The sequence below is a fragment of the Aspergillus heteromorphus genome, assembly GCF_003184545.1.
Source record: "Aspergillus heteromorphus CBS 117.55 chromosome Unknown BO70scaffold_9, whole genome shotgun sequence".
Taxonomy (NCBI): Eukaryota; Fungi; Ascomycota; class Eurotiomycetes; order Eurotiales; family Aspergillaceae; genus Aspergillus; species Aspergillus heteromorphus.
In genome coordinates, this window is record NW_020290414.1 from 304862 (window position 1) to 322488 (window position 17627).

The 17627-nt window shown below is 55.5% G+C and overlaps 10 protein-coding genes across 10 annotated transcripts; 4 read left to right on the forward strand and 6 right to left on the reverse strand.

The window, feature by feature from the left end:
* Window positions 1–177: 177 nt before the first annotated feature.
* Window positions 178–2988, reverse strand: BO70DRAFT_334780 (Zn(II)2Cys6 transcription factor; the record flags this gene model as incomplete). Its single annotated transcript, XM_025541033.1, has 5 exons — window positions 2951–2988; window positions 1705–2858; window positions 952–1655; window positions 737–901; window positions 178–622 (listed from the first exon to the last, which is right to left on the reverse strand). The coding sequence occupies exons 2-5, from the start codon at window positions 2539–2541 to the stop codon at window positions 178–180; spliced, it is 2151 nt and encodes a 716-aa protein (XP_025400185.1). The 5' UTR covers window positions 2542–2858; window positions 2951–2988.
* Window positions 2989–3469: 481 nt separating this feature from the next.
* On the reverse strand, window positions 3470–5379 carry BO70DRAFT_370411 (putative MFS multidrug transporter; the record flags this gene model as incomplete). Its single annotated transcript, XM_025544735.1, has 2 exons — window positions 3470–3591; window positions 3642–5379. The coding sequence occupies 2 exons, from the start codon at window positions 5377–5379 to the stop codon at window positions 3470–3472; spliced, it is 1860 nt and encodes a 619-aa protein (XP_025400186.1).
* A 1331-nt stretch (window positions 5380–6710) lies between these two features.
* BO70DRAFT_361238 (type 1 glutamine amidotransferase) lies at window positions 6711–8165 on the forward strand. Its single transcript, XM_025542999.1, has 3 exons — window positions 6711–7158; window positions 7358–7584; window positions 7724–8165. The coding sequence occupies exons 1-3, from the start codon at window positions 6918–6920 to the stop codon at window positions 8009–8011; spliced, it is 756 nt and encodes a 251-aa protein (XP_025400187.1). The 5' UTR covers window positions 6711–6917; the 3' UTR covers window positions 8012–8165.
* On the reverse strand, window positions 8045–9055 carry BO70DRAFT_428446 (OPI10 family protein; the record flags this gene model as incomplete). Its single annotated transcript, XM_025547974.1, has 2 exons — window positions 8045–8363; window positions 8434–9055. The coding sequence occupies 2 exons, from the start codon at window positions 9053–9055 to the stop codon at window positions 8320–8322; spliced, it is 666 nt and encodes a 221-aa protein (XP_025400188.1). The 3' UTR covers window positions 8045–8319.
* An 816-nt stretch (window positions 9056–9871) lies between these two features.
* BO70DRAFT_229253 (thiamine pyrophosphokinase-related protein) lies at window positions 9872–11355 on the forward strand. The gene is made up of 2 exons (XM_025538775.1): window positions 9872–10150; window positions 10210–11355. The coding sequence occupies exons 1-2, from the start codon at window positions 10110–10112 to the stop codon at window positions 11150–11152; spliced, it is 984 nt and encodes a 327-aa protein (XP_025400189.1). The 5' UTR covers window positions 9872–10109; the 3' UTR covers window positions 11153–11355.
* On the reverse strand, window positions 11268–12011 carry BO70DRAFT_229267 (DNA-directed RNA polymerase core subunit RPB8). Its single transcript, XM_025538776.1, has 2 exons — window positions 11562–12011; window positions 11268–11488 (listed from the first exon to the last, which is right to left on the reverse strand). The coding sequence occupies exons 1-2, from the start codon at window positions 11888–11890 to the stop codon at window positions 11383–11385; spliced, it is 435 nt and encodes a 144-aa protein (XP_025400190.1). The 5' UTR covers window positions 11891–12011; the 3' UTR covers window positions 11268–11382.
* Window position 12012: 1 nt separating this feature from the next.
* Window positions 12013–13745, forward strand: BO70DRAFT_229294 (elongator complex protein 4). The gene is made up of 2 exons (XM_025538777.1): window positions 12013–12640; window positions 12688–13745. Exons 1-2 carry the CDS (start codon window positions 12169–12171, stop codon window positions 13401–13403), a joined length of 1188 nt encoding a protein of 395 aa, XP_025400191.1. The 5' UTR covers window positions 12013–12168; the 3' UTR covers window positions 13404–13745.
* On the reverse strand, window positions 13437–13729 carry BO70DRAFT_395533 (uncharacterized protein; the record flags this gene model as incomplete). The annotated part of the gene is made up of 2 exons (XM_025546546.1): window positions 13437–13627; window positions 13672–13729. The coding sequence occupies 2 exons, from the start codon at window positions 13727–13729 to the stop codon at window positions 13437–13439; spliced, it is 249 nt and encodes an 82-aa protein (XP_025400192.1).
* Window positions 13746–13939: 194 nt separating the features above from the next.
* On the forward strand, window positions 13940–15222 carry BO70DRAFT_428450 (tRNA splicing endonuclease subunit SEN34; the record flags this gene model as incomplete). Its single annotated transcript, XM_025547975.1, has 1 exon — window positions 13940–15222. Exon 1 carries the CDS (start codon window positions 14296–14298, stop codon window positions 15220–15222), a length of 927 nt encoding a protein of 308 aa, XP_025400193.1. The 5' UTR covers window positions 13940–14295.
* Window positions 15223–16040: 818 nt separating this feature from the next.
* Window positions 16041–17485, reverse strand: BO70DRAFT_424024 (RNase P/RNase MRP complex subunit). Its single transcript, XM_025547602.1, has 3 exons — window positions 17029–17485; window positions 16795–16972; window positions 16041–16635 (listed from the first exon to the last, which is right to left on the reverse strand). The coding sequence occupies exons 1-3, from the start codon at window positions 17401–17403 to the stop codon at window positions 16388–16390; spliced, it is 801 nt and encodes a 266-aa protein (XP_025400194.1). The 5' UTR covers window positions 17404–17485; the 3' UTR covers window positions 16041–16387.
* Window positions 17486–17627: the final 142 nt, after the last annotated feature.

The window sequence follows — 17627 nt, forward strand, 5'->3', positions numbered from 1 at the left end:
AGTAGTCAATCCAATTTATACACGCATACACACATACATCCAAAATCCATGCCTAAGCAAGGCCAAAAGCACAACTCTAGTGGTATCTATCTAAAACAACAATCCAAAAACATCAAAACTACAGAACACAACCAACAAACCTCCTCTCCCGAAAGTCCAAACACCAACAATGCACACCTAGAAGCCCCCACTCCCACTCCCACCTCCACCAAACTCAAACCCCACCACCCTCTGCGCCTGCGCCGGTGCCGGCGCAACATAATAATCCCTATACGGCCGATCCTCCATCGAAAAGTCCGCGGTGGCCATAACCGGATTAACAACACCACCCGACGGTACCACCATCTTATGTGGCCGGGGGACCGGATCCAGCGGATGGTCAGGGTCATGGTCATGGTCACTATTGAAGAGGGCCAGGATATCATCAGACATGGGGATCGGGGGACCGTGGGAGTCGGTCCAGCCCCACGCGTCCTGGAGTTCCTTTTTCACGTGCTCGGATTTCCAGCCGGTTTGTTTTATGATGGATTCGAGGATGTCGAAGGCTTCTTGTTGGGCTTCGCGCGTGGTGAGGCATTCGGCGGCGATGGCGAGAAAGCGGATGGAGAGGCTGGCGACGCCGCTGTTTATTATTGTTAGTATCAATATTAACATGGCTTGGCTTTGATGGAGCGGGGTTTGATTGGGGGTTAGTTTGAGGGAAGGGGAGAGGGGAGGGAGAGAAGGGGGGAGGTACCGATCCCGCGAGTGGGCGACGATGCCGCAGATATCTCGCGCGTGGCTCTGCTGGATAGTTTGCATCTCTGTGCTGAATTCGGATTCGACGGGGTTCGTTTTCGTGAGGAGGATTCGCGCGGTGTGGTAGAGGAGTTGGGCGACGATGGTGGAGCGCTTGATAAGCCTGCTAACATTTAACAACTGTGCGACTGCTAGAACAACAGCAATACTCACCATATCTGCGGGAAAACAGACTTCGAATTCGTCTGCCAGGAATGCAGATAGCCGAGCGGCATCATGGAGCGCGGCACGGCTCTCGCCCACTGATCGCACCAGTCATTGTAGGTGCACCATTCCTGATAGCGCTGGCTGATGCGCATGTCCGTGGCCGAGCTCTCCAGCGACGGGGGCTGGCCCAGGGACCGGAAATTTGCGATCTTCGCGCAGATGAAGACCATCCGGTGCGTCCAGGCCTCTTCATTGCCGGCGACGCTGGGTTGCGCTTGGTTCAAATCCAGCTCGACGCCCCAGGTGTTTGGGTCCCAGGATAGTGTCCAGTTGAAATTCAGACAGCTTAGTAGTTCCATGCTTACGTTCAGCCAGAAACAAGCGCCACCGAGTCCGGGCGTTTTCGCGTTCCAGTGACACTCCTTGATCAATGCCCGTGCGCCGGCGATGTGGCTCATGCCCTGGATTGGTCGTCCGGACATCAACTCGTATATGTTGAGGAGAATGGCGGTTGTCGCGCAGAGAGCGGAGTCACGATCGGGGTCTTGCAGCGAGTGAAGAAGGTATTGGGAGGCGACGTTGTGGAGATCCGCTGCCCTCTCTTCGCCATAAGACGCATCCACATGGAACAGATGCCGCGCGCCACACGCCAGAAGCGCCTTCAGGAGCATGGGCTCCTCTAGCGCATGAAACGGGAGGATATGCGTGAACTGCCGAGGTAAGCTAGCAGACAAGCCACATTGCAGGGGTAGGACTCACGTGTTTTACCGCATCCATCGAATCCATCCACAGGCCAACCTCTTCAACGAAAACCTGCAGCAGGTAAACTTCCTCCGGATTGTTCAGACACGTATGGTTAATGGCATTGATATGGCCCTGTTTAGTCGAGCGAAACGGCGCGAACGACGTCGTCGGATCGGCAAACGAGTGGTTATGAGTCGGATGCGAAAAGCCATCAAACGCACCCAAGCTTCCAGGCTGCGGGGCCCCGAATCCCTGCATGAACGAGGCCTTGTGTGCATTAGGGTTGGGTGCTAAAGAAGACCCCGACGAGTTGTCCGTATCCAACGCCGATTCCGCCGCGACAGGATACCTCTCCATGCCACCAACATACTCGGACGCGATCAACCGCGACTCATCCCGGAACGTCACCCCATTTGCCGAAATACGAACTACGCAGTGTGGAGGCGTCGCCGTCTGGATGTCTATGAAATTCAAGCGAACTCCGCGCCGGCACACTCTCCCCGACTTCCGACAGTTCTGGCATCGATGCAAAGCCTCGTCGCATTTCAGATGCCGTTCCCGGCACGTGAGACAGCCCGTCCGAACGCGCCGGGGCTTCGTGATGACGACCTTCTTCTTCCGCTTGACGCCCGATGTACCTGTACCTGGCGCATCCAGGGTGCTATTCGGGGTTGAAACGCCGCCCTCATCGGACGGACTCGTCCCCAGGGCATTGATTTCGCTGGCGACAGCGGGGCTGTTTTCTTCTAATTCGAGATCAAGTATATCGACGATCTGTCCTGAAATTGTGAGGTCGAGCGACAGGTCCAGGTCCGACGGCGCAGAGACATGGTCGCTGACGGCTGAAGCCATATCAGGATGTTGTTTATCGGGGGTTTCGGAAGTAAGCTCTTAACCATGAGAGCACCCTTCCACTTTCTTTCCAAAAATATGGTAACCAGCAATCCCCGGATTCAGCCCCCAAGACTAGACCTCCCGAGCATTCTGCCAACCCGCGTAATCGATGGCGCCGTAAGGCTGCGTATGCCACGCACCCCGTTCACATAGATGTCGGGGGATGTATGGCGAGCGAATATCGGACGAGGATGTGTCCGAGATAGGGAGTTGATGTGACACCGACAAAGAATGTATAGGCACCGGTTGCTGGCAACGGTTTCACGATCGCCAATCTGCGCAAGGATCTGGTTAGCCTCTGCAAGAGGGTAGGCCACAGCGGACGAAAGAACACCGACTCCGATAGACCAGACTAAGTAACACGCACACTCAAGGACAGTAGATCGCTACAACCATGCTGCAGATTGCCGGGCTGGACAAAGAAGAGAGAGAGAGACGACGGGCGGCCTCAAAAGATCCGCGGGGAATCATGACTCCGGATGGGGCTAGTCCCCGAATGGCCTAGCGCAATCTGACACCGACACCGACATCGCCTGGCCGGAGATTGGTCGGCTTCCATTGCTAATCCACACAAGTCACGCGGGAATAGAGATCCCAGGTCCAGATATGCAATTTGTACTAGCACTAGCTATCCTATCTAATTTTGATGGCACCAGCCTTTTGTCCTCCACATCGCATAGGCGATTCTCATCCAACCCCGGTCGTTGCCTATGCAACATTTCGAATCGGGACCTAAATTTAGGTCTATATCACTAACTTTTATAGCCATCAGTCATAATGCATGGGGTTGTAACCATTCAAGCCATGAGCCGTAACAATTTATCCAAATGTCTATATCACAGCCGTTTCTATTCGAGTCAATCATCACTGTAGTATATCAGTAACTTCACTCTGCCTTGCTCCCCAGTTTGGGAACTCGGACGCGGAGGAGCAGAATGAGCATGATACCACCCCAGACGGCAGCAGAGAGGAAGGTCACGCGGAGAGCCGCAGCATAGGCTCCAATTACTACATGATCCGTTAGCATAATATCTACCATCGCAAGAAATAAAGCCTACCTTGCTGCTGGTGCATCGGGTCCAGGTTTGCGATCGCTTGGACCGATTTACGGACAAGGAGAATGACGTCCTCCTTGTTGGGTCCCGTGACCATGTCTTCGAGTCGGTAGAGCAGAGTGTTCTGGAAGATCCAGCTGCTCGTCGCCACGCCCATCACCGAGCCCAGGTTTCTCCACATGCCCAGAGTGGTAGTGGCCACCGCTTGGTCGTCCTGTTCAGAAGTAGCAAGAACCGACACCATGATGGAAGGGAAGCCACAGCCCTGGCCCAAACTGGACAGAGAGATGCAAACCATCGCAATCCAATCAGGCGTGTCCACGCCCATCGATGCAGCGGTACAGCCTCCCAAGAGCAGAAAGACGGCTCCGACCACGATTCCGGGCTTGAGCTGCTTCGTCCAAGTCATGAGGAAGCCGATCGCAACACTAGAGGTGGTCACCGCGAGCGTCGAACTGATCAGCTTGAGACCAGAGTCAGTTGGACTGGCTAATTTGACGGCCTGGAAATAGAGGGGGGCATTAAAGATCATGGTGTTGATTGAGATGGCGCCAAAGAAGTTTCCAAAGATGAGACCCGCGCGAGGCTGCTGTGTCAACAGCGAAAGTGGCATGACACCGCGCTCCACAGTGCGCTCATACCGAACGAAGAGCACTGCGAAGATGAAAAAGGAGACCAAGGACGCAATGACGATCGGGTGGGACCAGCTAAACACGTTGCCGCCCAGATTGAGCCCCATTATCAACGCAGTCACAGTCACGACAAGGATAATCGAACCAACGAGGTCAATGCTCGAGATCAGCTTGGATAGAGTCATTTGGTCTGCTCTCGCTCTCTTTCTCCCCAGATCGGCCGGGGTCGTCCAGACCGCTACTAGGAAGTAAACGAAGATGAAGGGTAGTTGCACGAGGAACGCACCTCTCCACCCTACTCGGTCGCACAGGAACCCGCCAAGCGCCAGCCCGAGGCAGCCCCCAGCGCCTAAGCAGAGATTGATGTAGGACTGATAGACACCGCGATACTCGAGGCGCACGAGGTCGCTGGAGAGAATCATGCCCATGGAGAAGACACCGCCGGCTCCCATGCCACAGAAGGCGCGAGCGGCGATGAAGCTGACCATACTCTGGGCGGCAGCACACCACGCGGTAGTGATGAAGAAGACCGCGATCGCAAAAAGATAAACGGGTCGTCTTCCGAACGTGTCGGATATGCGTCCGAACAGCGGGAGAAAAGCGGTGGATGTCAACAGGAAGGCAGTCGACAGCCACGACGCGGAGTTTGAGGCGTGGAAGTAGGAGGTAATGACGGGGTGACTGGATGCCATCAAGGTCGCGTCGAAGAACCCAATCACGTAACCCATTAGAATACCAGTGAAGATAAGCCAGAACCTCATGGGCGAGACATTGATAAAGCGGGAGGCATAGCCGATAGGGTCATTGGGGGCGACATCTTCCGCATCTCTGGGGTCTTGCTTATGGCTCGTGGTGGCGGAGGGCAGCTGTTCGAGGTTGGGTTCGACGTCAATACCCTGGGGGATCGAAGTGACTCTGGAGAGACTCAGCAAGGCAGGGTCCTCCTCGGGGGCGAAAGCAGTCGACGACAGGCTTGGGTCGACATTCTTATCTACAACGGTGTCGTCTTCGCTGGTATATGAAGGCTGGGACGGTCCGTTCAGGAGTGGTGTTGATTCCGTAGCACTGGGAAACGAGGGATTTCCATCAGCTGCGTTGGAAACAGTCATAATCCCTGGGTGCGGTGTAAGAGCCAGTAATTGGCGTAACGCTATGAAACAAGCCTCTCTAGGCAGGGTCTTCTTTTTTCAAGCTTCAAAGGCACAGAGGGGAGTTAATGAGTTCCTGGGCTGAGAGCAGGCAGCAGGAAAAAAAGAGGGGAGAAATGCCTGGGAGATCAGCCTGACGCACGAGGTGAGATCCCCTTGAATCACCGGTTGAGACAAATTTTATAGAGGGATTTCTCTGCGCGGCACTAAGGATGCACGATGCAAGTCGGATCCATCCCGCGCGGAACTATGGATGACTCGAGTCCTCGCCTCCAAGGGGAGGGGGACTCCACCGGATGCGACGGCTGTCTCGGTTGGTGGATCGAGCAGGAACACCTGAAATTGTGACCGGCTCCCCTCCTCTGGTTGCATCCATGGGGTGCAGACGGGCTGGTTATCAGCGCGCCGCATGTTGAAACAATCAACCTCTCTTTGCAGGTTGTGCATCTGGCCAGGATGCGCCCTTGTAGAGACGGAGTCCGGAGTAGATGGAGAATCGCGCTGAGCCTTGGGTTTGGGCGGCTTTGACTCCATTCCCACGCCCTCACGTGCACCCGCGGACGCTGATTCGCTGCTGGCCGGTCAGGCATCAATACTGCAATACCGAATGCCGAATACCGAGCAGTAACTTGAAGGCATCGATCGCTTCATCGCTTCTCTCTGCCGACGCCAAGTGATTGCGTGACTGTCAATAGTTATGACACTCTTCTTCACCGAGCAGATATCAGGGTCCAGACCAGACAGCAGAAAGACTAACAGGAGAAACCATGACAGCAGAAAACCCTTGAGGCTGAGAGCCCGATCATGGTAGAGGAAAGAGACCATGGAATCCCGCAGTACTGCTGAGAACCGAGTCAGAGCATGCATGTAACCTGCAGTGTACGTATAGTTACACCACTGAGGTCGCACGACGCGTCCTACAGCATCTCACCGGCGTGCACGGTCCAATGGCCGCTGCATCGCAAATGCGACATATCTATCCATTGTGACTCGATCCTGAGCAGCCGCTGCCAGCTGGTCAGCCAATCCCTGGCAGTCGTGGGAGCAAGTGCCATCCGGTGGTCATGATATGACATCTTCCCCGCATACGGGACGCCTGATCACGGCTTGAAGGATCTGCTCGAGCTGTCCGTTATCCTATAAGAATTGCCATTTCTTCGTCACGTATCTAAATGCTATGTACGCTACGAATGAAGCACGAGGCACGAGACCCGAGGCATGGACCCCCGCGGTATCGGATCGGAAGCAAAGCCGAACCCAACCCTTGAGGCAAGGCGGTGGCGGCCTGATAGCGCAGGCGTGTCCGATAAGCCTTTCCCACGCCACCATCAACCATTGCAGCAGCCATTCCATCCCGCTTACCAAGGTATCATCCCCATCCTGTAGGAGGTTGTCCGTGTCCAAATCCCTCATTCTCTACCTCCCGCCTGCAGCCTCTTCGAATCACATCACCAAACAACCCCGCCCACCACACCACAACCCCAGCCACAACCACCACAATGGGCCCCCCACTCCGTATCGCCATCCTCGAATGCGACACGCCCGTCGAAAAGGTAAATCTGAAGTACAAAGGCTACCACGGGGTCTTCTCGCTGCTGCTCCGCGAAAGCGCCGCAGCGCTCGGGCAGCCCGAAAAGCTAGATCCAGAGACGGGCATGGACATCAGTGGATGGGACGTGGTGACGGCCCAGGAGTACCCGAAGCTGGAGGACGTAGACGCGCTGGTTCTGACTGGTTCAAGTGAGTCATTCATTCATCCCTCATCCTAACATTAATGATACATATCAAACATCATCCATCTCCTGTGAAAATGCGCAAATGTGCATGATGTACATTGCATCGTCTGCATACTGCAAGGCTTGGGGCGCGACGTGTGACTCATTCACACCATACATACTCTATTTTTTGTACTCGGTATGCTAACCAGCACCCAACCCAGAACACGATTCGTTCGAGGACCACCCGTGGATCCTGAAATTGATCGAATACACTAAGCAAGCCATGCAGGACAAGCGCGTGAAGATCTTCGGCATCTGCTTCGGACATCAGATTCTGGCCCGTGCGCTGAACGTCAAGGTCGGGCGGAACACGGCGGGGTGGGAGCTGGCAGTATGTGAGGTGGATTTGTCGCAGGCTGGGAAGGAGCTGTTCGGAAGGGATAAACTCGTAAGAACCCCTCCCCCCCGCAGCACATCCCCTCTATTCACCACATCCACTTCAATCTTGCGCCGCTGAACATCTCTCGCCAATTGCGCTTCCTCTTCCTTCCTTTCTTTCTTTCTCCCGCTAACAGGACTACCGCCAGCGCATCCACCAAATGCACCAAGACATCGCCTACGGCTACCCGTCGGAGGTGATCTCTCTCGGGGCGTCACCCAAATGCGCCGTGCAGGGCATGTACATCCCCGGGAAATTGATCACGGTCCAGGGCCACCCGGAGTTCCGGGAAGATATCATGACGGAGCTGATCACGCTGCGCACTGCGACGGGGCTGTTCAACAAGGAACAGTCCGAAGACGCCATGTCCCGGGCGGGCATCGAACATGACGGTGTCGCGATTGCGGGAGCTTTCTTGAAGATGCTTCTTGAGTAGAAGTGCTAGCTATACAGGTAGAGCTTACGGCTGGGAAGGAAGGCTGGTATACCTTCTCCCCGATGACTTGCTATTATAGACGAGCGGTTTATATAGACGCAGATACAGATAGATCTCCACAACCGGAAATATGATTCCACGACGTTGACGCAAATAGACAGAATCTCCGATGGGAAGATTCCACGACCGTGATGGTGGTGTGGGTGGGTGGTATGGTATAAGGAACCCGAAACATAGTATACAATCCATGATCGCAGCAACGAACAAACACAAACACATAAACACAAACACAAACCAACCCCAAACGCTCAAAGCCCAAAAGCAAAACCCCTGCCATGCGCATCTATTCCCTCTACAAACCCACACGCACCCACACACACCATATACAAGCTCACCCCACAACCAAAAGACCAAAGACCTACCCGAAGCCGACGGATCCTCCCTCTCCAAAAACGTCGGATCCATATCGACCTTCCTCTCAAACTTGGTCCACCAATCACGAAACGACTTCAACGAAACGACCTCCTGTCCACGACTCCTGGGATCCGACTCCGCAAAGCTGGCCAAAAAGTTGAACGCATTCCCAATAATCCTCTGCGCCAGGACCTTGGTGGTGATCTCCTTCTGCTGACGCACAACCATGGACGACCCCTGCTCGGCCTCGAGCGCCTCCAGTTGCGGGCCCAGCACCTGTTCGGGCTCGACGGAGATGCCCAGGACGACTTCCGCGGCGCCCATCAGGGCATTGACGTTCTGCAGGGCGGGGATGTTGGGGGGGAGCTTGAAGATGGCGGATTGTTTGTCGTTGCGGAGGGCGCCGAGGAGGTGGAATTGGGGCGCGGCGGCGGGGTTGGGGTTCGGCTCGGGGAATTGGATGTAGACGGCGGCGACGGTGGAGGGGGGGAGAGGGGTGGCGGCGTCCGGGCGGAAGAAGACAACCACTTCGTTGAAGGGGACTAGTGGGAATGTGATTGCGAATTTGGTCGCCTCGACTTGCGCGAGGTTGGTGAGGCACGGTTGGCCGGGGATGATGACGGAGAACATGGTGGGGGGAGAGGGGGGTGACGGTATGCACTGTAGGTGGGACAGGGTACAGGCGGCGGTAGTGGTGGCGGTGGTGGTATTCTATTGGGAGGACGGGTATCTAGTAATGATAAAATTAAGGTGGATGTAGACTGGCTAGAGAACCGGGAGAGGGTGAGAATGCATAGTCAGGATGACGATGATGATGAGGAGGAGAGTAGAGCTCCGAGTGGGGAGAGAAGCTCTGGAGAAATTCCTGGCGCGTTCCACGATGGAAGCGCCGAGAAGGAACTTGCCTGACTGCCTGGAAATCTGTGACGAAATTGCCCTTATCGATAAGGGCTGTATACTGCCAGGGCGGTGAGGGTTGTTGCCTTGATTACATTACGAGGGATGTCTGGTCGCTATGCACCTGCCGGTTGGGGAAACACCTCCTTTCCCTCCTACATATTAGTAGTCACTACACCGTACTATCCGCAACAACTACCTCTTACTATCAATCAATCTCATCCCTCCATGCTTCATATCCTAGCTTACTGCGAATAGGCAGTCTTTTGGTCCTTACGGGATTGAGGAATGACAATGCTTACCAGCACTAACAGTAGTACACGTGCAGACATCATTTTGCCTACATGGACCCTACATTGCTAGTCCTACATGCCCTTACAGGCTTACACCGTCCTAGGATCTACTACCGAGGCAGCCTGGCAGTATTCGCCTAAGGCTTCGCGAAGCTTTCCTCATATTTCCCGTCTTGGTACGGAGCATGTCAACTGACATCGAAGTCCTCCACAGAAGATTTCTTGGAGACACGACTAACCAGGGAGGTGGCCCATCTAGCATTCACTGCACTCACTCCATGGATAGATAATAGTATATAAACCCAGCAGCAACCCCACCCACCGAAGGAACTCCAACCAGCAGTGTGACGAACCCTCCAGATACATCTGAGATATCGCCGAATACCGCGCCGATCGACCAATCAGCGACCAGATCCAGCTCCGCCTCCCCTGGCAGATTTCCCAAGATAGACATTCCGGTTGTGATAGAGCGACACTCTTCCACCACCGACACCATGAGCAAGTCCAACATCCAGCTCGTCGATGAATGCGACAGGTAACCACTCCCCTCCCCTCCCCTTCCCCTCTCCCTTCCCCGCTAACCCCCCACCCCAGATTCCCCTACCCCGATGACAACCCCGCCTCCTACAAAGCCCACCTGGAGAACTACTGGGAGTTCAAGGTAAACGGATGCAATGCAGTCCTCGGCCACATGCTGGACGCGGTGGTGTTGCGATTCAACTTCCCGGCCAACGACTGGTTCGTCGACTACAAAAACCGCACCTTGACGATGCTCACCTCTCCCACCGCGACACCCGCGCAACGCAGCGCCGTCATCGCCAAGGCGCTCGAGCTCGCCGTCCAGCAGGACACCTTCTCGGTCCTCAGGGGATGGCGCAACGAGCTCTACCCCGTCTACGGCCCGGGGGGCGAATTCCTCCTGGAGATGGAACGCGCCGCGAGCCCGCTGTTCGGCATCGTCTCGTACGGGGTCCATGCGACAGCGTACACCAAAGACGCGAACGGGGAGCTACGAATCTGGGTTCCGCGACGGTCGCAGACGAAGCAGACGTGGCCGGGGATGCTAGATAACTCCGTCGCGGGGGGGATGAGCACGGGAGAAATGCCCTTCGAGTGTCTGGTGCGCGAAGCGATGGAGGAGGCGTCGCTGCCGGAGGCGATCGTGCGGGCGAACGCCGTCCCCGTAGGCTGCGTGTCGTATGTCTACGTGCGGGATTCCGCGGCTGGGGGGGAAACGGACCTCGTGCAGCCGGAGGTGGAATACGTGTTCGATATCCCGCTGGACGCGGAGACGATCCCCAAGCCGTGTGACTCGGAAGTACAGGAGTTTAATCTCTTCTCGATCGACGAGTGCAAGGCTGCGCTGGCCAATGGCGAGTTCAAGCCGAACTGCTCCGTCGTTTTGCTGGATTTCTTTATCCGGCATGGCATTCTGACGGCGGAGAATGAGCCGGATTATTCCACTATTCTGGCGCGCGTGCATCGTCGGTTGGAGTTTCCAACGCGTCACTTGTGCGATGTGGCTGCGTGTTTGTAGGTGATGATGGGGTTGAAATATCGGGAAGTCAATATTTTGATGTATTCTATCTGATATACCCAGAAATCACCAATCAAACGCCGGCGCTGCAATTCGAAACTCCCCCGTCCTATGCAAATCCACTTTTTCCTTTCTTTCTTTCTTTCTTTCTTTCTTTGTTCCTTTGCTGATCTCCTCTCCGGGACCTGTCGTCCCGGAACCTTCCATAGAATAGAATAATAGAGACGCCTCTATTTCTTCAGCAGCAGGTACACGTAGTCGATTCTGAGAGGCGCCAACTTCTTGTAGGGACCCTCAAGGTAGAGCAGCAGACCACCGAAGGAGATGAAGACGGCCCTGACCGAATGATTATTAGTAAATGTAGACACAGACACAGACACAGCCGTGGCAAATCAGCAAGCAAGCTTACATGTTCCCCTGGGTCGAGCCCTCCTCGAAGCGGTAAACCTTTCCGTGGCAGACGTAGTCGTAGTCGTTGGCCAGAGTCTGCTCGCCCATGCCGACGTCCCTCCAGCCTTTGTTCCCGGACTCGTCCTTGCCATCCAGCGACAGGGTGGACGCAAGGGCCATGGAGACGGATTCGCCGACGGCGCAAGGGTACAGCTCGGAGTTCACATCGAGGGTGAAGTGGGTGAAGTTGTCGGTGGAGTTGCAGCTGAGACGAGACACGCGGTCGTATTTCTGCGAGTTGATCGTGGTGATCGTGAAGGTGTCTTCGAAGAGGAGCGGGTCGGACATGGTGGGCGATGCGGGTGTAGACGTGGGAAGAAACCGGTGGGTGATTGAGGTCGGTCGATGCGACGAGAGACGGAGGAGGTACGCGGGCGAAGTCAAGAAGGTAGCGCCAGGAAGGGAAGGCGAGAGCGGACAGACAGCTTTTTTGCTCGACTTTTAGCGCGCCGCCGCTTTTAGTCTCTTCCGAAGCTGCCCCGCAGCAAATCTTCAAAAGTGTTCCAGCCCCCGACACCGACAACGACAACGACAACGACCTCAATCACTTCGTCCCTCGGCACACAATGTCGTTTCGCAAGCGGAATATTGGCCTGTCGACGGGTGTCGATCGCACCGCGGCTGTGAATGGCACCTCACAGCCAGCGCCGGTCTCTGCGGCGCCAGAATCGGTCCCCGGAGTTCGCCCCTCCCCCGACGATGGCCGACCGACTACTTCGACGGGCACCCCGTCGCTGGACAACCTTCTAGCTGGGCACGGGGGTCTTCCTATCGGGAAGTTGCTGCTGGTGGAGGAGAATGGCACTACGGATTTCGCGGGCGCATTGCTTCGATACTACGCAGCGGAGGGGGTTGTGCAGGATCAGAAGGTGCATGTGGTTGGAATGCCCGAACAATGGGGCCGGAGTCTCCCAGGTCTGCTCGGTCCTGCGGATGCGGTGGACGACAAGCAGGATAAACGGAAGGGCGAGCGCATGAAGATCGCTTGGCGATACGAGCGTCTGGGCGAGTTCGGTGCGGGAATTGCAGGGTCAAGAGGTAAGGGCCCTTATCAGTTAAGACTGTGCAGGTATTGACAGATGCAGCGCCTGTAGCAGCAGGGGACCAGAGTCAAGCTGCCGCAGACCCCAGCGTGGATAAACGGCCAGCTTTCTGCCATGCGTTTGACCTCACAAAACGTCTCACCCATCCCTCCATCACCAACCTGAACTATATACCCCTCACACCATCGAACGAGCCTCTGCTCACGTCCACCCTCAAGCGTCTCCAAGCCGCCATTGCATCATGTCCACCAAGCACAGTCCACCGCGTCGTCATCCCCTCCTTACTGAACCCCGCGATATATCCGCCCGAGACCAGCCAACCCGACAACCTTCTCCCTTTTCTGCACTCCCTGAGGGCCTTGATGACCACTTCCGGGGCCCGCATCACAACGATGATCACGATCCCGTTGTCCCTCTTTCCCCGCTCCGCAGGACTTGTGCGGTGGATGGAGATACTCAGTGACGGAGTCATCGAGCTATGCCCCTTCCCCCACTCATCCGACGCCCTCGGGTCTTCCGGCGCCGCCACGTCTCAGGAGGAGCCCCCGCAAGGAATGCTCAAGGTGCATCGACTGCCCGTGCTGCATGAAAGAGGCGGTGGCAGCGATCAGAACGTCGGACAGGACTGGGCCTTTACGCTGAGCCGCAGGAAGTTCGAGATCAAGCCTTTCAGCTTGCCGCCGGCCGAAGGAGACAAGGAAGGACAGGAGGCGGCGGCGTCGGGTGGAATGCCGAAGAAGGCGGAGCTGGAGTTCTGAAGCGGTGCAGTGGTCGAACGAGCAGAACCACGATCATTCCTCATGATCCGAGTCCAAGTCGTCCAGCATATTCTCCAGCTCGATCTGTTCGGACATGGCAGACCCGGTGTTGCCCATTCCTCGGAAATAGTCTCGTCCATACGAGTCCATGCCCGGACCAGCTGAAGACGCCGAGAAGTAGGCCCGCAGGCGATCCCCCAGGCAGGATGAGAGACCCAGCCAGGCTTCGCGAGTCAGCGGCTGTCATGTCAGCGGATAAGCAGCGTACCTAGGAATAGCAGCAGGGGTGCAAAGAACACCAGAAATAGTAACAACAGGAAATTCATCTCGATCAGGACCAGCAGTTCGGCTCACGCAACAAAGATAATCACGCTGTTGACAGTTCCAGCTGTACAGCTGCGAAGGTCACGCATCACTTGGCCCGTGCTGCATGACTAAGCTCACACCCGCTAGCCCAATCCGGCAAGCGGCATTCCGGCGAGCTTTAAAGCTGCGACCCCACCGATGATTTTTTTCCTTCTCTTTACTCTCGCCTCGTGGTTGCAGAGCAATCCCAGCATCACTCTTTTATGTCAAGAGTCGATCACTCGCTGCTGCTCAGTTGTATTGATGGTAAGCATCCCTCCATTCCCTCGCATCCACCGCCCCGCTTGCATGATTATACAAATACTATAATCTGTCAATCCCCTGAAGCTCAAATAATCTCAAAAAACGAGCACATGTGACTGAGAAATGTAACGAAAATGATTTGCCATCTTGAATATCATTCATGTCATCCCACCTCTTTTGCAGGCCGAACGCTAACGTTCCCTCAGTTGCAGCAGCTCTCTCTTCCTCTCTCTTCGTCATTCATAACTTGACTTTCCTTCCTTCCCCTTAACGTTGTTCTAAAATGGACGACCCCTCCCTTCCCATTCCGATCTCGTATATCGCGGGTAGCTACTTTCTCTTCTCCATTGAAGCGGTCACGTATCTGAGACGCGAGCATCACATATGCGGCGTGTTAAGCGGCACATTGCCCCAAATCCCTCAGCAGAATGTCTTCCTGGGACTGCCACTGAAGCTGATGCCCGAGGAGGCCCGGCTGCTCGTGGACAAAGGTGTAGCGTGCATTGTAGACGAGGTAAAAGTCCAGAAGGACGGAATGCGAGCCCTCATGGAGGACGACCGGCGGAAGTATCTGCGTGAGCTAGAGTCCCAGGGCGAGCACGCCATGCGCGTGCAGACCAGCCGGAAGGACGAGCAGCGCGAGAAGGCCTTGAAGAAACTAGAAGAAAAGAAGGCCAGGAAGGCTGCCAAAGCGGCTGAACAGCAGCAGCAGTCGCAGCAGTCGCAGCCTGTTGTCGCGGATAATCCCAGCAAAGAACAAGAAAAAGAAGACGACCCGATCGTCGATCTCTTCGCGGACCATGCTCCAACCCAACACCCACGTACCCAAACCACCACCACCACCACAACAGCCCCATACGGCACATCCATGGGCGTCACCCCCGCCACCTCCCACCCACCTCTCCCATACACCCCATCCGCATCGGAACATCTCCCCCGTCCCGCCGTGCCATCCTCCTACCCGCTCTTCGCCCACCTCCACGCCGACGGCTACTACCTCTCTCCCGGGCTGCGCTTCGGGTGCCAGTATCTCGCCTACCCGGGGGATCCCCTGCGCTTCCATTCGCATTTCCTGGGCGTCTCTGCGGAGTGGGACGAGGAGCTGGATCTGATGGATATAATTGCTGGGGGGAGACTGGGGACGGGTGTTAAGAAGGGGTTTCTGGTTGGGGGGCGAGGGTGGATGAGGGGGTGGATGAGGATAGTGTGAGGGTGTTTAGTATTGAGTGGGCCGGGATGTGAGTGAGTGAGTGAGTGGTGATTATGGATATTCATCATCAGGAGAGGAGCATCTATCCATTGAGGTATCTATATATCTATCGGTTGAAGGCATCGATGGGGGAAACAGATGCCGGATGGGTGGGATGGATGCTGGGTGTGGCTGCTGCTGCTGCTGCTGCATCAGATTCCTGCTTCCTGCTTCCTGCTTCCTGCTTCCGCCTCTGCTTCTGCTTCTACGGCAGACATGCAATGCAGTCAAGCTGCGCTGAGAGAGCGTCGCGCACTGCAGCTGGGTTGGGTTGAGTACATCCAGTCCAGCAGAGATGAGAGATGCGAGATGCACAGGGCCTGGATATACCACGACTGTGCAGATAGATCTAGACCATCTCCAATCAGCAAGCTCCCCAGCCACCCATCCGGCAATCCAGGGTCTACTACACTCTGGTTCGCAGTCATCAGGGACATGCCAACCCACTCACATCTAGGTCTCACTAGCGGAAAACCAGAGAAATCAAACAGAGACCAGACACACAAATCATAAACACTGAAATTCATTTGGTTTCATATCATACACTTCCCGTATTCTGCATCTTGGGTATTGTTGTAGACTAGCTCTGCGGTGCTTCTGATGGGACATAGCCTGCCCAGAATAGTTAGGTAGGTAGGTAGGTAGGCAGCTTCTAGGCTGTTCCAGACCGCGCATGGCTATCCAGCTAGTTATCTGTTCAACCCGGAGCGAGTATTCCTTTCGTGCGCCGAATATCACTGATCGGGAAGATTGCTCGCGTAGCGGGAGAATCGCTCTCTCATCTCGAGTAGTTACTTAGTCTGAGACGGAGAAGAGGGCGATCGAGACTGACAACTGACAATCGCGTTATGATCCAGGGAATTGGCCCAGTATAGATGGTCTGTCCGGATACGGATATACCCTTGACCTCTGTATTCACGAGACCAGTTCATGCGCACAAGTGCAGCAGTAGTCTCATCGCAAAGTCACGGATCATGTCCCAAGCCCAGTCATTCTTCTAACAGAGACATGACAGACCAGTAGCCTAGACCCTCAGCCTCTGCACGATATCCGCGCCAATCCCCACAATCCCGCTGGTTCAAAATCGAAATCGATAATCGATAATCCGTAACCAGCACCCCCACGTTCAGATATAATCGACATTGCGCCACTTGAATTTCTTGTTCGCTCGGTCGACGGGGCGATTCTGGAACTGGCTTCCGTGGAGTTCGAAGACGAGCTGCTGGGGTCTTTTCGGGGCGTTGTCTGTTTCGGTAGCCGGTGCTGCTTCGTCCTTCCCTTTTCCTTTTTGCTCTTTCGTCTCTGTCTCCGTCTCAGGAACGGGCAACGGCACAGGCACGTAGAACCGGAAGATGGTCTGTTCTTTCGGGATGGCTGGAACGAGTCAGCATACTATCTCAATCTCCATCTCAATTTCACCCATCAAAACAGGACCATCCAAAACAGGACCATCCAGAACAGGACCCTCCAAAACAACAACCCAAAAAAGACAGAAGGAAGAAAGAAAGAAAGCAAAGAAGAGAAAAAACTCACTAACAACCCCACCCCCCCTCTTAACCAGCACAAACGCAAACTTCGTATCCCTAACCACAATCCCCCTAACCCCAACCCTCCCCGCACACCGACTCCTCACAACCTCCACCTCCGCACCATGAAAATCCGCACTGACGAGTTTACTCCCCTGCGCCGTGGCCGTCACCAACGGGCCTCCCTTTCCTGCCCCAGCCCCATTCCCATTCCCCTTCCCACTCGCACCCGCACCCGCACCCCTCCCCTTCTCCCCCCCAAATCCAACACCCCCTGCATATACGCCACCCACAAGCGATTCAGCTCCTGAAAGACCTCATACTTCGTTTCCGCCGGGGGAAGAGCATGGAGACCCGAGACGCGCTTCTCGCGCGCAGACAGCGGCTGGGGCTTCTGCTTGCGCAGGAAGTATTGGTGTTTGCGGAGGCGGTGGAGGCGGCGGCGGGAGCGGTTGTCGGAGGGTGTGGGCGAGGTGGGTCGGATGTAGAGGGGTTTTTGGACGACGCGTTCGGTGAAGAGCGTGGTTGCGGTGGTGGGGGAGTGCGCGCGCGTGAGGAGGGTTTGGGCGATGTGTGGCTGGGAGGGGGTGGTGGTGGTAGAGGGTTTGGGGGGCATTTTTGTGGTTGTTGTTGTTGTAGTATTGTGGTGTTGGTGAGGGAGGTGAGAGGTAGAGGACGGTGTGGTGGTTGTAGTGGAGGTGATGGATGATGGATGGAGAGATTCGAGGCGGAGAGAAATTTGGTGGTTATCGGCGGCGGGTCTGATAAGATCATGTGCTGATTGGGTTGGCTTGGCGTTGTATACATTATTTACACTTGGAAGTGCGTGTTTTGGATCAT